This window comes from Phyllopteryx taeniolatus, chromosome 6 (assembly GCF_024500385.1).
Source record: "Phyllopteryx taeniolatus isolate TA_2022b chromosome 6, UOR_Ptae_1.2, whole genome shotgun sequence".
Taxonomy (NCBI): Eukaryota; Metazoa; Chordata; class Actinopteri; order Syngnathiformes; family Syngnathidae; genus Phyllopteryx; species Phyllopteryx taeniolatus.
Genome location: NC_084507.1, coordinates 5,766,949 through 5,781,292, shown reverse-complemented (window position 1 = coordinate 5,781,292; position 14,344 = coordinate 5,766,949). Strand labels below are relative to the sequence as shown.

The 14,344-nt window shown below is 38.7% G+C and overlaps 1 protein-coding gene across 2 annotated transcripts; it reads right to left on the bottom strand.

Annotated features, from left to right (window-relative positions):
• Positions 1-5,976: 5,976 nt before the first annotated feature.
• On the bottom strand, positions 5,977-13,523 carry ebag9 (estrogen receptor binding site associated antigen 9). Of its 2 annotated transcripts, none has more exons than XM_061777512.1 (7): positions 13,393-13,523; positions 12,873-12,967; positions 12,544-12,625; positions 12,144-12,305; positions 9,903-10,013; positions 7,431-7,522; positions 5,977-7,256 (listed from the first exon to the last, which is right to left on the bottom strand). In XM_061777512.1, the coding sequence occupies exons 2-7, from the start codon at positions 12,953-12,955 to the stop codon at positions 7,139-7,141; spliced, it is 648 nt and encodes a 215-aa protein (XP_061633496.1). In that variant the 5' UTR covers positions 12,956-12,967; positions 13,393-13,523; the 3' UTR covers positions 5,977-7,138. The 2 variants fall into 2 exon arrangements, with proteins under 2 accessions (XP_061633496.1, XP_061633497.1); XM_061777513.1 differs by lacking the exon at positions 13,393-13,523 and adding an exon at positions 13,192-13,321.
• Between the last annotated feature and the right edge of the window lie 821 nt (positions 13,524-14,344).

Here is a 14,344-nt window from a genome sequence, read left to right as displayed (position 1 = left end):
CTTAGCTAACTCTTCTTTTAAAATAACGCTGAATCCATTTATCTTCCAATCTACACCATGGTAAAGTAATTTAAACCCTCCCCCTAAACCTCTAGCCTTACTGCCTTTCCACCTGGTCCCTTGGACACACAATATATCAACCTTTCTCCTCATCATCATGTCAACCAACTCCCGACATTTTCCTGTCATAGTCCCAACATTCAAAGTCCCCACATTCAGTTCTAGGCTCTGTGCTTTCCTCTTCTCTTTCTGCCGAAGAACCCGGTTTCCACCTCTTCTTCGACTTCGACCCACAGTAGCTGAATTTCCACCGGCGCTCTACAGGTTGACGCCGCTGGTGGCGGACGTTGTTAACCCGGGCCACGACCGATCCGGTATGGAATTCTTTAGATGAACGCTCATATTTGTTTGGCAAAGTTTTAAGCCGGATGCCCTTCCTGACATCAACCCTCTGCATTTATCTGGGCTTGGGACAGGCCTACAGTTTGTATTGGCTTGTGCCCCCCATAGGGCTGCATTCAAAACGCCACAGATGGGCTAACAAATAGCATCGGTGTCACTGTGTAATAACCCTTTAAGCAACAGATATCTGAACACAAACAGTGGAATCACATGTAGACATATTACAATACTTGGGCATATATTCTTTATTCTCTGCGCAGAACAACTAATATTAATGTGGCTTACTGAGCAGTTTTGACTGGCTCCATGTACTGTATATCCGTATGTCTGTGTTATACTAGGCAGCACGGTGGACAACTGCTTAGCAAGACCACCTCACAGTTCAAAGGTCGTGGGTCCGTATCCAGGCTCCGGCCTTCCTGTGTGGAGTTTGCATGTTCTCCCCATGCTCGTGTGGGTTTTCTTTGGGTGCTCAGGTTTCCTCAAACATTTCAAAAACATGTATGTTAGGTTAATTGAAGGCTTCTTTATACTCGCGCGGACAGCGACCGCGGTGACGTCACTGCGGCTATCCCACGCAAAGTTTGCCTTTAATTAATTGTCCTTAGGTGTGAATGTGAATATGAATGCTTGTTTTCTATGTTTGACTATATGTGCCCTGCAATTGGCTGGCATCCAGTCCAGGGTGTGCCCAGCCCACCGCCCCAAATCAGCTGGGATAGGCTCCATCACACCCCTTATTCTAATGAGGATAAGCGATATAGAAAATGGATGGATTTATTATACAGCTCCCAGGTGATAAAGGCGTGCACACCAGAAGAAGCAGATCAATGGCCATTGAATTGAAGCAAAAAAAAAATGTGGCTAAAGTTTCATTCTTTACATTCTAATAATGTCATTACTGTATGTTTTTATAAAGTACAATAATATAGCGTGCGATTTTTCTTACTAAAGAACATTTAAAAAATGTTTGGGGGGGGGGCTGGAACAGATGAATCGCCTTTCCATTAATTTTAATCATTTAGTTACGAACGTCATGAAACAAATGAATCTCTTATGTAAGAGGGCTGTAAAAGCTGGCAAATTATTAATTTAAGATGTTCACAACATGAATAAATAAAGGGGAGCTATCCAGACTATCCAAACAGCATTCCCATGACTGCTCATTTCAGGTAAAAGCTTTGTCAATCTGCATTTTCACATCCCTTGGGGTAAAACAGTTGACAGGTTAAAGTGCATTAAATCGACTTAAGGGGTAGTCACTGAAGCTGTAAATCTGAAAACAAACTGGGTTAGCATCACTGCATATGCCGTATCCATCTACCCACACTTCGTCGTGATGTAACACCAATTCAAATATTCTAAAGAAAAATCTGACAACTCACGGAACGAACACTTAATTTCATCCCTATGATGACAACATTGCATTCTGCCATACCGTGGTATCTCCATGTTACATAATCAACATATCTTGGTTCAGTAGGCATCAAAAGCCTGAGTCATAGGATGCTGTAACACCCTCCATGGTAGGCTTGTGTTCGGATGATGTGTGGTGAAATATTTACCCTTCAGGGAATAGGAAATATCGTGTATAAAGTTGTCTTTCTTATTTTCCAGTTTTGAAAGGACTGTAGGTCATCTCAAAAGCAGTTTTATCCAGCAAAAAGCAATCTCACAGGAGAGGCATCAGTGATTTCAAACATGAAACAAAGCAGTTAAAATGATCCCTACAGGACATCGAAGTGAGCATACATGTTTGGTCCCCATGGAATATATCAGAACCTAATCATCTGTAACCGCCTTGGTAAATATATGACCTTTCTGACCTGTTTATCCATGCAGACAGAATATTGATGTCAAAATCTGAAATTTACTCCGGCGAGCGGCAATGCATTGTGGTCTAACAAAGCTTCAAGTCCTTCTTCAGTCACTTTTATCTGGCATATTCATTTGGTAAAAATGTTTTGTTTAGTTAATGGCTAGACATGTTTTGTTTTATTCATTTTGCAGCTATATTAACTAGAGCCTGAACAATATGGAATTTGAGGGCTGATGACAATACTGATATTGAAGGCTAACAAAAAAAAGCAGATATCAGCTATATTGACGGATATCCAATATAGCGATACTGATATCTTATATACTTGGGAAATATTGTATACTGTACATGAGCACAAATTGCTATAATACCCAAAATAACTTTCAATATAAAGAAGCAGAAGAATGCTAAATTACAAGGAACTTTAAATATTAACACTGTCAACATAAAGACTGTAAATTGTAAGATCTATAATAGTTTTATTTTAAAGTTGCATAACTGTTTATCCCACAAAATTTACACCACTTCCTAAATGTGGACATGCGAATTAACAGTTGTGTATATATTTCACAAAAATGCAACTTAAACAATGATATGCTCTCTAAAACCTATATTTGCCCGTGATTAGAATTCACATAGTTTCTAGGCAGGACATGCCCCACTACAACATGATTGGCTCTTGCGTCCGGGAAGGGCAGGCTACGCAGATGTAACATGATGACCATCCCAAACATGTCTCACATTTGTGCGAAATAAAAACAAAGAAGTTTGTAATTTATGGTGAGGTTTAGGGCCAGGGTTTGGCCCTTAAAGCGGTTTAGGATGGGTTAAGGTTAGGATTAGGTCCTTTTAATGCACCACATACACCCATCTCTCGGGGGGACCTGCCAGTCATAGTAACAGGGGGGGAGGTGGGTTTTCACTAGCCTTATGGCGGTGATCCTGACGACGGGCCCCTCGGGCTGAATTGCTGGGGGGATGGCATTAGGTGCCCGTATCCTCCTCCGGGTCGCCGGTTCTCAGGGCGCCTCAGTGGGGCCGGTGTCCCGTCCCTTTCCTCACAGGTTGTAACACTACTGCCCCATACTGCTTTGTCTTTTGTTGTCTTCTTTCCTCACTTCCCTCTAGAAACCTTGTTCTGTTCGACTAATCTACTCTTTGATTTGAATTAAACATCTATTAAAATACTAAGAAACCACAGCAGCAGCTTAAAAACTCTACTGTGACACAGTAAAGCTGTGTCGGCATTAAAGGGATACAGATCCTACTTTCTACTTGACCTAACAGCCAAACAGGACCAAAATTAATCATTAATGTACACACAGCACCCCATATTGAAAGAAAAAAAACAATTGTTGAAATGTTTGCTGATTTATCAAAAAAGAAAAACTGAAATATCACATTATACTGATTGGACTTGATTAGGAAAGCCACACACCTGTCTATATAAGACCTTACAGCTCGCCGTGCATGTCAGAGCAAATGAGAATAATGAGGTCAAAGGAACTGCCTGAAGAGCTCAGAGACAGAATTGTCGCAAGGCGTAGATCTGGCCATGGTTACAAAAAAAAATGTCTGCTGCACTTAATGTTCCTAAGAGCACAGTGACCTCCATAATCCTGAAATGGAAGACGTTTGGGAGGATCAGAACCCTTCCTAGAGCTGGCCGTCTGGCCAAACTGCGCAATCGGGGGAGAAGAGCCTTGGTGAGAGAGGTAAAGAAGAACCCAAAGATCAGTGTGGCTGAGCTCCAGAGAAGCAGTCGGGAGATGGGAGAAAGTTCTCGAAAGTCAACCATCACCGCAGCCCTCCACCAGTTGGGGCTTTATGGCAGAGTGGCCCGACGGAAGCCTCTCCTCAGTGCAAGACACATGAAAGCCCGCATGGAGTTTGCTAAAAAAACACCTGAAGGACTCCAAGATGGTGAGAAATAAGATTCTATGGTCTGATGAGACCAAGATAGAAATTGTTGGCCTTAATTCTAAGTGGCATGTGTGGAGAAAACCAGGCACTGCTAATCACCTGTCCAATACAGTCCCAACAGTGAAGCATGTTGGTGGCAGCATCATGCTGTGGGGGTGTTTGTCAGCTGCAGGGACAGGGAGGCTGGTTGCAATCGAAGGAAAGATGAATGTGGCCAAGTAGGCCAGAGCCCTGACTTAAACCCAATTGAGCATTTCTGGAAAGACCTGAAAATGGCTGCCTACCAACGTTCACCTGACAGAACTGGAGAGGATCTGGGTGTATTAGCTCAAAAGGGTGCTTCTACTAAATACTAAGCAAAGGGTCTGAATACTTATGGCTTTGTGATATTTCAGTTTTTCTTTTTTAATAAATCTGCCAAAATTTCAACAGTTCCGTTTTTTCCTGTCAATATGGGGTGCTGTGTGTACATTAATGTGGGAAAAAAAGAACTTAAATGACTTTAGCAAATGCCTGCAATATAAAAAAGAGTGAAAATTTTAAGGGGGTCTGAATACTTTCCGTACCCACTGTATAAATGTATATATATATTTCCCTCAGCTGAGTAAGTAATCAATCGGCTAGTAAGTCCAGAGTGAATTCCATCTTCCACCTAGAAATAGCTGTGGGCACCAAACACACATTTCCAACAATGTTTTTGTTTGTTCCTTTTACTGCTTAAGTTTTTACCACCATTTATTGACATTAGTATAATATATCCATGTATTATTTTTAGTCCTTGCAGATAACACAAATTCAAAAATGAAATTTTCATATAGCGTTACCACATTTTTACATTGCTAATTGTACAGAATATTTACAGCCAGCACAGAGGTCCCACTTCTACATCAAAAAGCAATTCTCCAGTCAGCATATCTCCACTTCTAAAAATCAAAACCGTACCATTAATTTGCTAAATTGCGTGCCGTATCCATTAAAGACTTATTTCGTAAACTATGAATTTTAATTGGTCTCTTGTCCAAAAATTGATAAATGATGTATTACAAACGAAAACACAAAAAAATTAAAAGTGGTGAGTTTAGAATGAAACCCATTTTACCCAAATTGTATCACACGAGGCGGTACGGTGGTCGACTGGTAAGCACATCTGCCTCACAGCACCGTCTGGGGACCCAGGTTCAAATCCAGCCTCCCGTGTGGAGTTTGCACATTCTCCCCATGCCTTCGTGGGTTTTCCGGTTTCCTCTAACATCCCAGAAACATACATGGTAGGTTAAAAAAGATTAAATTGCCCGTAGGTGCGAATGTGAGTTTGAATGGTTGATTGTTTATATGTGCCCTGCGATTGGCTGCCGACCAGTCCAGGGTGAACCCAGTCAGCTGGGGAAGGCTCCAGCACAGCCCATTTCTCGAGGATAAGCGCTACAGAAAATGGGTGTATAACTAGGAATAATAATTTTTAAAAAAAGATTCAAGTGGTCAAAAGTTTCCATGATAGCTAAGCAATATATTACAGATACACAGTATTTAAAAAGCAGAAGTGGAAAATTTCAAAATCTGACAAAAATCGCCACACTCAGTATTAATGCAAATGAAATGAAACTTCCTAAGTGTATTAAAAAAAAAACAAAAGTTAGAAAAAATAAAAATCTGCCGCATTCTGTAAACAAAAGTGTGTTAATGTTGGCACAAAATGCCACTAAATTCTTGGGCGTAAGCAGTTATCATTGGCTAGCTTTCTTTTCAAATTGTGTGACCATCTTTGCTTCTGTATAAGATTAGCTCAATTCTGGTGAGACATCCTTCACAACCCATTTTATTCAGAAAGCATGTTATTCACCTGAATCATAGAAGTTTATTCAAAAAGCTGTGAGGGTATACTTCAGGATGATGACTTCAGTGACAGTCCTGTTTCTTTAATAATCAAAACACTGTATACTGCACATCAGAAATAATAAGAAACAATTCAATTTCTGAATCGACACATCAAAGTACCGTGCAAACTGTTGGTGAAACAGGGCGATCTTATTGCTTAATAATCTAGATTCTCAAAGGCAGTTCAATTAACTAAACCTGCTTTCTTTGTTTAAGCCTGATCATATCTTATCACTCGAGCTGTATTAACAATGACCTATGTGGTTCAGTGACCCCTGACTTTGCATCCACCGCTTTCAAAAATCCAGACCACAAAGAAATGCACATTTCACTTCACAAAGGCTGCCAGTGAAAATCTAAATGACAAAGGTAGGCTACAATAAGTGATGTAGCTAGTGAGAGCGATTCATACCTCATAAATGATGGCACCTATTTGCAGTTCTCCAAGACCAATTCATAAAAAATGACAATGAGTGACAGTACATTTTTAAATCAGTCTGTGACTCATGTTAGTAGCCATGTTGTTACCATAGAAACCCACAGCTCATCTTTACAGGCTCGATTATGCCATTTATCTTTGATCACTAATTTTGCAGAGGTACAGTGCAAGCAATCATTGGGGGAAATGGTTTTTAAACAATGAAACATAAATATAAAAACAATTATTAAGCTGACCAATGTCACTGATAAACGGTGATTCTTAAAAAAATAGTTACACCTATGTCCTTTGCAGTTAGAAAGAAAGAAAAGCAATTGTACACCTTATATGAAAAGGTAGTACAGTACAGGTTCAGTTTATTGACACAGCTTTAGTAGGGCACGTGCTAACTAGCACATACACCTAAAATAAATTGGGGGCACAGAAATCCTAATTCAGGCTTAAAAACCAAAATGGTTTCGAAACATGGGAAAATGGGGTTAGTGCGCGAACCCAAGAAGGAGTCACTGCTGCTGCTCGTAAACGCACAGGAATGGCTGCTGGACGAAGACAGGTTACTGAAATGTTGCAGTGCAGCATGAGAACTTTGGATGGTTTGATGATTTTAAAGATAAACTCACAACTGATTCAGTGTCTTTCCCTTGTATTCCTCTGGCTCAAAACTGAGCATTAACAGAATGTTATGAAAGCTTAACAGCCATCTTCTGCTCTTTCTTCATCATCCTCTGAGCGTCTTTCTCAATCTTCTTCTTTTGCTGCTCCATGGATCGCTTTTCTCTCTCAGCCAGCTTCTGTTGTCTGTTACAAGGGTTAAAAATGGTAAAATATGTCTGTTGATCATGAAAGCAAACTCCACCTCTATTTCCATGTTGGAATACACTGTAGTGGTAAACGCTGCCATCTGTTGGTCAAAGAATGAACCTACACGCCTATGGACTGAACGTAGGTACAGAAATACAGTAGATGCATTACCTGAGCACCTCCTCTGCTTCCCAGGTGGCATCAGACTCATCCTCCCAAGCATTGGTGTCGCCCTGCCAGTTGTCCATTTCGCCAAGCTCTGCCTGTACAAAGTGATACAATCGCACCAATAAGAATTTTATAGCATAAATACAACAGAAAGAAATCAAACTCCAGTATATGACTCGCCTGTCATACAGCTTTTCTTTGTGTGTCATGCATCAGATGTATTATGAACACTGCCTTTACTATAATTTCTAAGCTTGAACATATGGAGAGGATTTTTGTTTGAGTCAGGAGTTTGAATGGGTTCCAATGTACATTTTACTAGTAGACAAATGGATGAACTTTCTTAATTAAAAAGCCTAGTGTCAGTGTATTTGGAATATAATAGTTGCCTTACAAAACACTGAATAAAGAGTAAGCAGAAAATGTAGAGTGAAATAGTTCATGTACAAAAATGTACCAAAGTCATTCAATTTGCATTTTAGACCCATACATCTTAATAATTTGCAAACAACCATACCTAACATTTCTAACGCACTGGAGGTTTTAGTATCCACTTCAGTTGGCTTCATCACAGGTTTACTAATAACACTGCAAGAATTTGTGCTGCAAAAGTACCTGTATTTTCAGCCACAACTACTCTATGTATGGATCTGAGGACTCCTGCTTTGAGGTGTCAGGGGTTGCAGGTAGTAATGTGCAAGTCAGTCGACTAGTCAAATGCTTGCCATTTTATTTCTGCCTGTGTTTGTCTCTGCTTGCTTCACATATGATGCATCACTCTTCCTTTCTTTCTCCTTTGTGCAATAAAAGTTTCAAGGTTACACTTAAGTTTAGGTTATGCTGAAGACACTTTGTCAACTGTTACTTGATTCTAGTTTTCGATGTTTGTTTATTAAGTAGTTCAAATTTAATACAATTTGAATGTCATTGTTGTAGCACAATTTAGAATTTGTCCAAAATAATTAAGAACATATGCAAGTTCAAATTACCATGTTGTGTGATGTCCTTTATTCCATTATTAGTATTAATTTTAGTAGTACCGGTGATTGCATTGTTCTGTGTGCTTAATAGTCTCACTGGGGGCTGTGCATCCCTAATTTGGCAGCTTGGCAAAAACAGTGCCGCTTCCACAAGGGAAGAAAATATTGCACGTATTTCGCACCAAACTTAAAAAAATAAAAATAAAATAAATCAAAATTGTAAATTTTTTAAACTCAGGTCTCAACATGCATTGTATAACAGAAAAATTTGTTGCTTTCTGCTATTAAATATGAGCATATGGACAGAATGCAGAAACTTACGATGGTTTTATCATAAGCTCAAGACGATATTACTTACAACAAACAATATATTTCATCATCGGTTGATTTTTCTTTCAAATGTCACAAACAAAAGTAACCACATAATCAGTTCAAGGTTTTCTGAAGCGTGTCTCCCATATTAGATTTGATACTTAGTCCTTTGTGCATTAAAAGTTTCAAGGTTACACTTAAGTTTAGGTTATGCTGAAGACACTTTGTCAACTGTTACTTGATTCTAGTTTTCGATGTTTGTTTATTAAGTAGTTCAAATTTAATACAATTTGAATGTCATTGTTGTAGCACAATTTAGAATTTGTCCAAAATAACATATGCAAGTTCAAATTACCATGTTGTGTGATGTCCTTTATTCCATTATTAGTATTAATTTTAGTAGTACCGGTGATTGCATTGTTCTGTGTGCTTAATAGTCTCACTGGGGGCTGTGCATCCCTAAATCCTGATTTGTACCCCGTGAAGACCTCTTTTTAATCCTTTAAACTTAAGTCAGGTAGGTTTTAGCATTGAACCGTTCCAACTTTTAGTGAGTCTGAAGAAATGTGAGTCCATGCTTCTTAAACCATGGCCCACAGTTTGGTCTGGATAATATATACATTAAATATATGTGCCAGATGAGTAGTTCTTTCATAATTTGGAGCTGGCTCACTATGCTGATGTTGCAATATGGAGTAGAAGCTCTTCTTAGTAGGGTTGTTTTATCCATTTTACAAATCACCAAGAGTTCTCCAGACCAGATTTCCCCTATGATGCAGTCCACATTGTGTTGAGCATGCATTTATTCATACATCTCAACATTGGTCTTGTGCATGATGCAAACACTTAAATTAGGGTTTGTCTTTTTCAGTAAATCCACATTTAGTTGATAACAGCTCTTCCGTGATCCGATGACATGACCGCTCCAAGTTCACACAGAATGCAGAAGTGACATCACTTAGGACCAAAGTTTTCCCCCCACATTACAAAAGGAGACATGGGACAGGGACTTCCTGACAAGCCCTGGCATACAATAATTGTATTACCATGTTAGGTCAAGCTTTTACATGAGGATAAAATTCATGTTAACGGTCATCAACAATAAAACCTTCACTTTCATGTCTTTCTCAGCCATAAACAGAATGCATGCCTGAAGCTTAAGAGAGGATAAAAGAGAACTCACTGAAGGTGGGCAGAAAGTCATCATATCCTGAGAGGCTGCTAGTCTGCTGGAGAAACCTGCTGAGCCATCAGGCACCAGGTAGTTCAATGGCTCCCTTTTCTTTAGCACTATCTGCGAAGTTGAAAATAGACAGAAACATACCAAGTTTTTTCACAAATCGATATTATTTATCTGTGCCCATGTCATCTGTTTTTTTTTTATTTTATTTTTTTAGCATTACTAACCAATTAACACTTGAAAATAGTTTGAGGAAAAAAATAGTCTGAGAAGTGATGTAAAACTGCCTATTCCCTATTTCTTCACTGTGAGAGATGTGTGGCATAAATTCACCTCGAAATTGAAAGTCCTGATATTTTTTAAGACAATAACGAGGTTTTAGGACCTGTGCTCTAGATGCAATGTAACGACACAAAAGTTTAATTGTCAGATGTCATAGCATTAAAGGAGACATCATGACGAATCGACTTCTTACATTTCTTGCATCCAAAAGTTGTAAGCCTTGACTAAGGTCCAAGTAAATCTTTTACCAGTCTATTTCGGTTAGTGAGCCCTTCTGAATTCCATCCCCACTGTTATGAAACAGTGCAGCCAAATTTACAGAACATGACGGTTCTCTGCCAATTACTTGGCAGCTAGGCTGGGCAAAGATCTGCCACTTTCAAATGATGGCCACAGTCCCGCCGCCACACTACACTGTCTGAACACTGTATCAAAACCTAAAAAGGTAAGCGAAGCTCAATTGCATTATTCTGCATGCACGGATTAGCTGAGCTTCTGATAAATGGCACAGACTTGCTTGGTGCAGTTGCCGAAGAAGTGGGAGTATTTTTCTTTGGCGATGTGCGCTGCATGCGCCAGATACACTCATCCATTAATTGACTAGGGTAATTTGGCAGCTTGGCAAAAACAGTGCCGCTTCCACAAGGGAAGAAAATATTGCACGTATTTCGCACCAAACTTAAAAAAATAAAAATAAAATAAATCAAAATTGTAAATTTTTTAAACTCAGGTCTCAACATGCATTGTATAACAGAAAAATGTGTTGCTTTCTGCTATTAAATATGAGCATATGGACAGAATGCAGAAACTTACGATGGTTTTATCATAAGCTCAAGACGATATTACTTACAACAAACAATATATTTCATCATCTGTTGATTTTTCTTTCAAATGTCACAAACAAAAGTAACCACATAATCAGTTCAAGGTTTTCTGAAGCGTGTCTCCCATATTAGATTTGATACTTAGTAACTACATGATATGCTAACATTTTTTTAGTGGGGATGTGAATAACAACTACTATAGTATATAACTATTAAAACATTTGCCAAGATGAAGAGAAACTTAATTTGTACAATGAAGTTGCAGTTTTAAAAAAAAATAAAAGCAGTAGGTCTATGAATACATACATCATTTGTTTCCATTTTCCATTGGAAATTGAAAAACAAAAAACAAAACAAAAATGCCTCATTTTTCACATTTCAATTTTAGGCTCATAATAATATACAAAACGGGAAAAAAAGGCCACAGGACAGAATTTAATCAGCCATGTGTCCGCTATCGTTCGGACACATGGTAAATAACATCAGTAAAGATGCATAAACCTGTTAGCTGCCACAATCAGTCAGGACCACAACCCATCAGCCAAATTAGAACATGGACAATTATGTTTTGTTGAAGGAACAAAACATCACTCTTAGAGAGGAAGGCACGACAATTGATTCCCCACTGTTTGTCTGTTTTCAAGTCATATCCACAGGGAAGGAACACCACATGTGGACAAGTAGACTTAGGGCAAATCACTTGAACAACAACGTCACCTTCATTCATTTTCCAACCATTGTGCAATGATACGTGAGGAACTTTGTGAATAAGTCTCGATCGGGGGGGTGGTGGAGCTCTGGAAAGTCAGTACACAGTATGCCTCAAAAAGACCAAACAAAAAGAAAACGTTCACAAACCTATTCTGATTGCAGGAAAAGCATATATTCCGTGTCAGACGTAATGCATGAAGATGATTTTAATCACCAATCAAATATTAAAATCAAATTCAGTCCTGTGGCCTTTTTTTCAATGTTGTATTTTTGATTCTAACCTAATATTGAATTATAGTCTTTTGTGTTATATTAATAAAACAAATCACAAATTAAGCAGTCACAATTTCATTGTATTTTCGATTGCCAATTCAAAATGGAAAGAACAAACGCTAAACATATTTATTTGCGATAAGTATGGATATACCTTCTGTGTTTTCCTGATGGTTGGCGCCATGTCCTTGAAGTAGTCGGGCTCGTCAATTTCAGTGGGTTGAGGGTGGACGTTTCCATTACCACCTTCAATCTTAATACTTGTTGGAGCGTCTTCATCCCATGAACTCCATTCTTCAACATCTGGCTGTGTAGACTGAACAGTACAAAACACAGTTTGTAGGGAAATTATTTGTTAAAAATAATCTCTACTCTTTTTTCAGACAGATCTTTCGTGCCAAGTGCCACTAAGGTCTGAAACATTAAGAATCTTCCCACACAAAATGGAAGTACTGTATGATATTAAACCTTACAACATGTTGCTTGTCCTTGTTTTTTTTTTTTTCCTAATAAGACTGGAGCAGCTGGTTAAATCCACAGAGTTCACTATTAACCTGTTTTGGTACTGATGATGAGAAATCCACTGTTGTCGGGAGAGTTATTTGATCCCCACTGAGCTTTCGGCCCCTTCCACTCCTTTATTGCCCAAAGATAAGAAAGACGATAAAAAGGGGAATTAGGGTCACACCTGAAGTTTGAGTTTTAACCGTTTTTGCATGCAATAATAACATTTACATGACAATCAGATAATTGAAATAGAAAATTGATGGATGCCTATGTTAAGGGTAAATCTATTCAATGTGATGCCAAAACCCTACAGCTACCATATTATATAAAATACTGATATATTTTAGATTGCTTTAATGTTTTCCTGAACACTTACCTGCATATCAATCTCTTAAAGAAAGAGAGCAAACTGGCTAGGCAAGTGCAGATCTTAAACAGACGGAACTGAGTGATGGCCATGATGAAATTGATCTAGTGGGGGGGGAAAGAATAAATATTGGAATTTAGGTGGTTGATGTGCTCTCTCAAAAGCTATGATATTGTCGTCTAAAACAATGCAAAGAGGCAAGCACCAAATGCAGCAAACAGAATATCAAGTAACCCTTCGTAAAATGTAACGTTTGTGCCCTTTAGGGCAGTCTTGCAAGCTTTCTCTTTATCAATAACTAAAGAATACAGCAACTAGCGAAAATTACCGAATGCAAAGCTAATGTTTCCTTTTGCGTTGCTGACGAGACAAGTTCATTTATTTGCCGACCGCTGCTTGCTAGCTTCGCCAACGGAAAAGCATGTTCTCTAAAAATCTTTCAATAGTCTTTTGGAGTGTGACGAAATTTGCTAGCTAATACATATTACTGTCATATCATGTCATGACAAAGACCACAAGAGCTACATACTCCGAGGCTGTTTCATGACAGAACTCTGATGTGTCGTCTCTCAGCTCATCTCCCTCGCGCAGCTGCCATCTTGGCGCTGAGCTGGGAGGAGCAGGAGCAGGAACAAGGAAATGCGTGCATGCGTGCTGCGTTCACACACTCAAAATGTGTCGGACTTAGTGCAGTCACATGCTATTATTTTGGTGCAGTATTCAAAACTATACGTTTTGTATTTGTATGTGCTTATTTAATTGATGGATTGACGCGCTGAGTCTTTAGTACAGCATGTTATTTAAGACATAATCTGTGTCACAGACACTGATTTGTGTAGCTATGAATACATTTCGGAATAATACTACTATTACAACGATCTCAAAAACTACATTACAATCCATTATTACAATCCATCCATCCATTTTCCTTACTGCTCATCCTCACGAGAGTCGCGGGCGTGCTGGAGCCTCTCCCAGCTGACTCTGGGCGAGGGGCAGGGTGCACCCTGAGCAAAACCCTGTTTAAATCATTGGTTGAACGAGTCTCTGCTTTGGTACAAATCTCTGAAGTTTGTAATGAATAAGAAAGCCCTTAAACTTCTTTCTCTTCTTAGTAGATTTAACTTATATTTATAAGGCCATCTTCTGTATTTTTAAAATTTTACTTATTTATTTAATTATTTATCATTTATTTTTAAAAAAACAAAATCATATTTTTCCTCCCTGGATTCTACTGTAAAATTCGACATATGGCTCATGATGTACAGTATGTGTGATATTTAAGGAATGACTTACATTGTTCATTGTTTACATTTGTTCTTTCAATTAAAAAAAAATATGTGCAAAATAAAAACAATCTAGTTTGTTCAGGTTAGGGTGGGTTAGGGTTAGTAGGATCCATAACAACCCCGCCACACTGAAATCAGATACTGCCGTTTCTGCCTGCCTAAGACAAATGGCAAATCTTCAGTACAAAAACC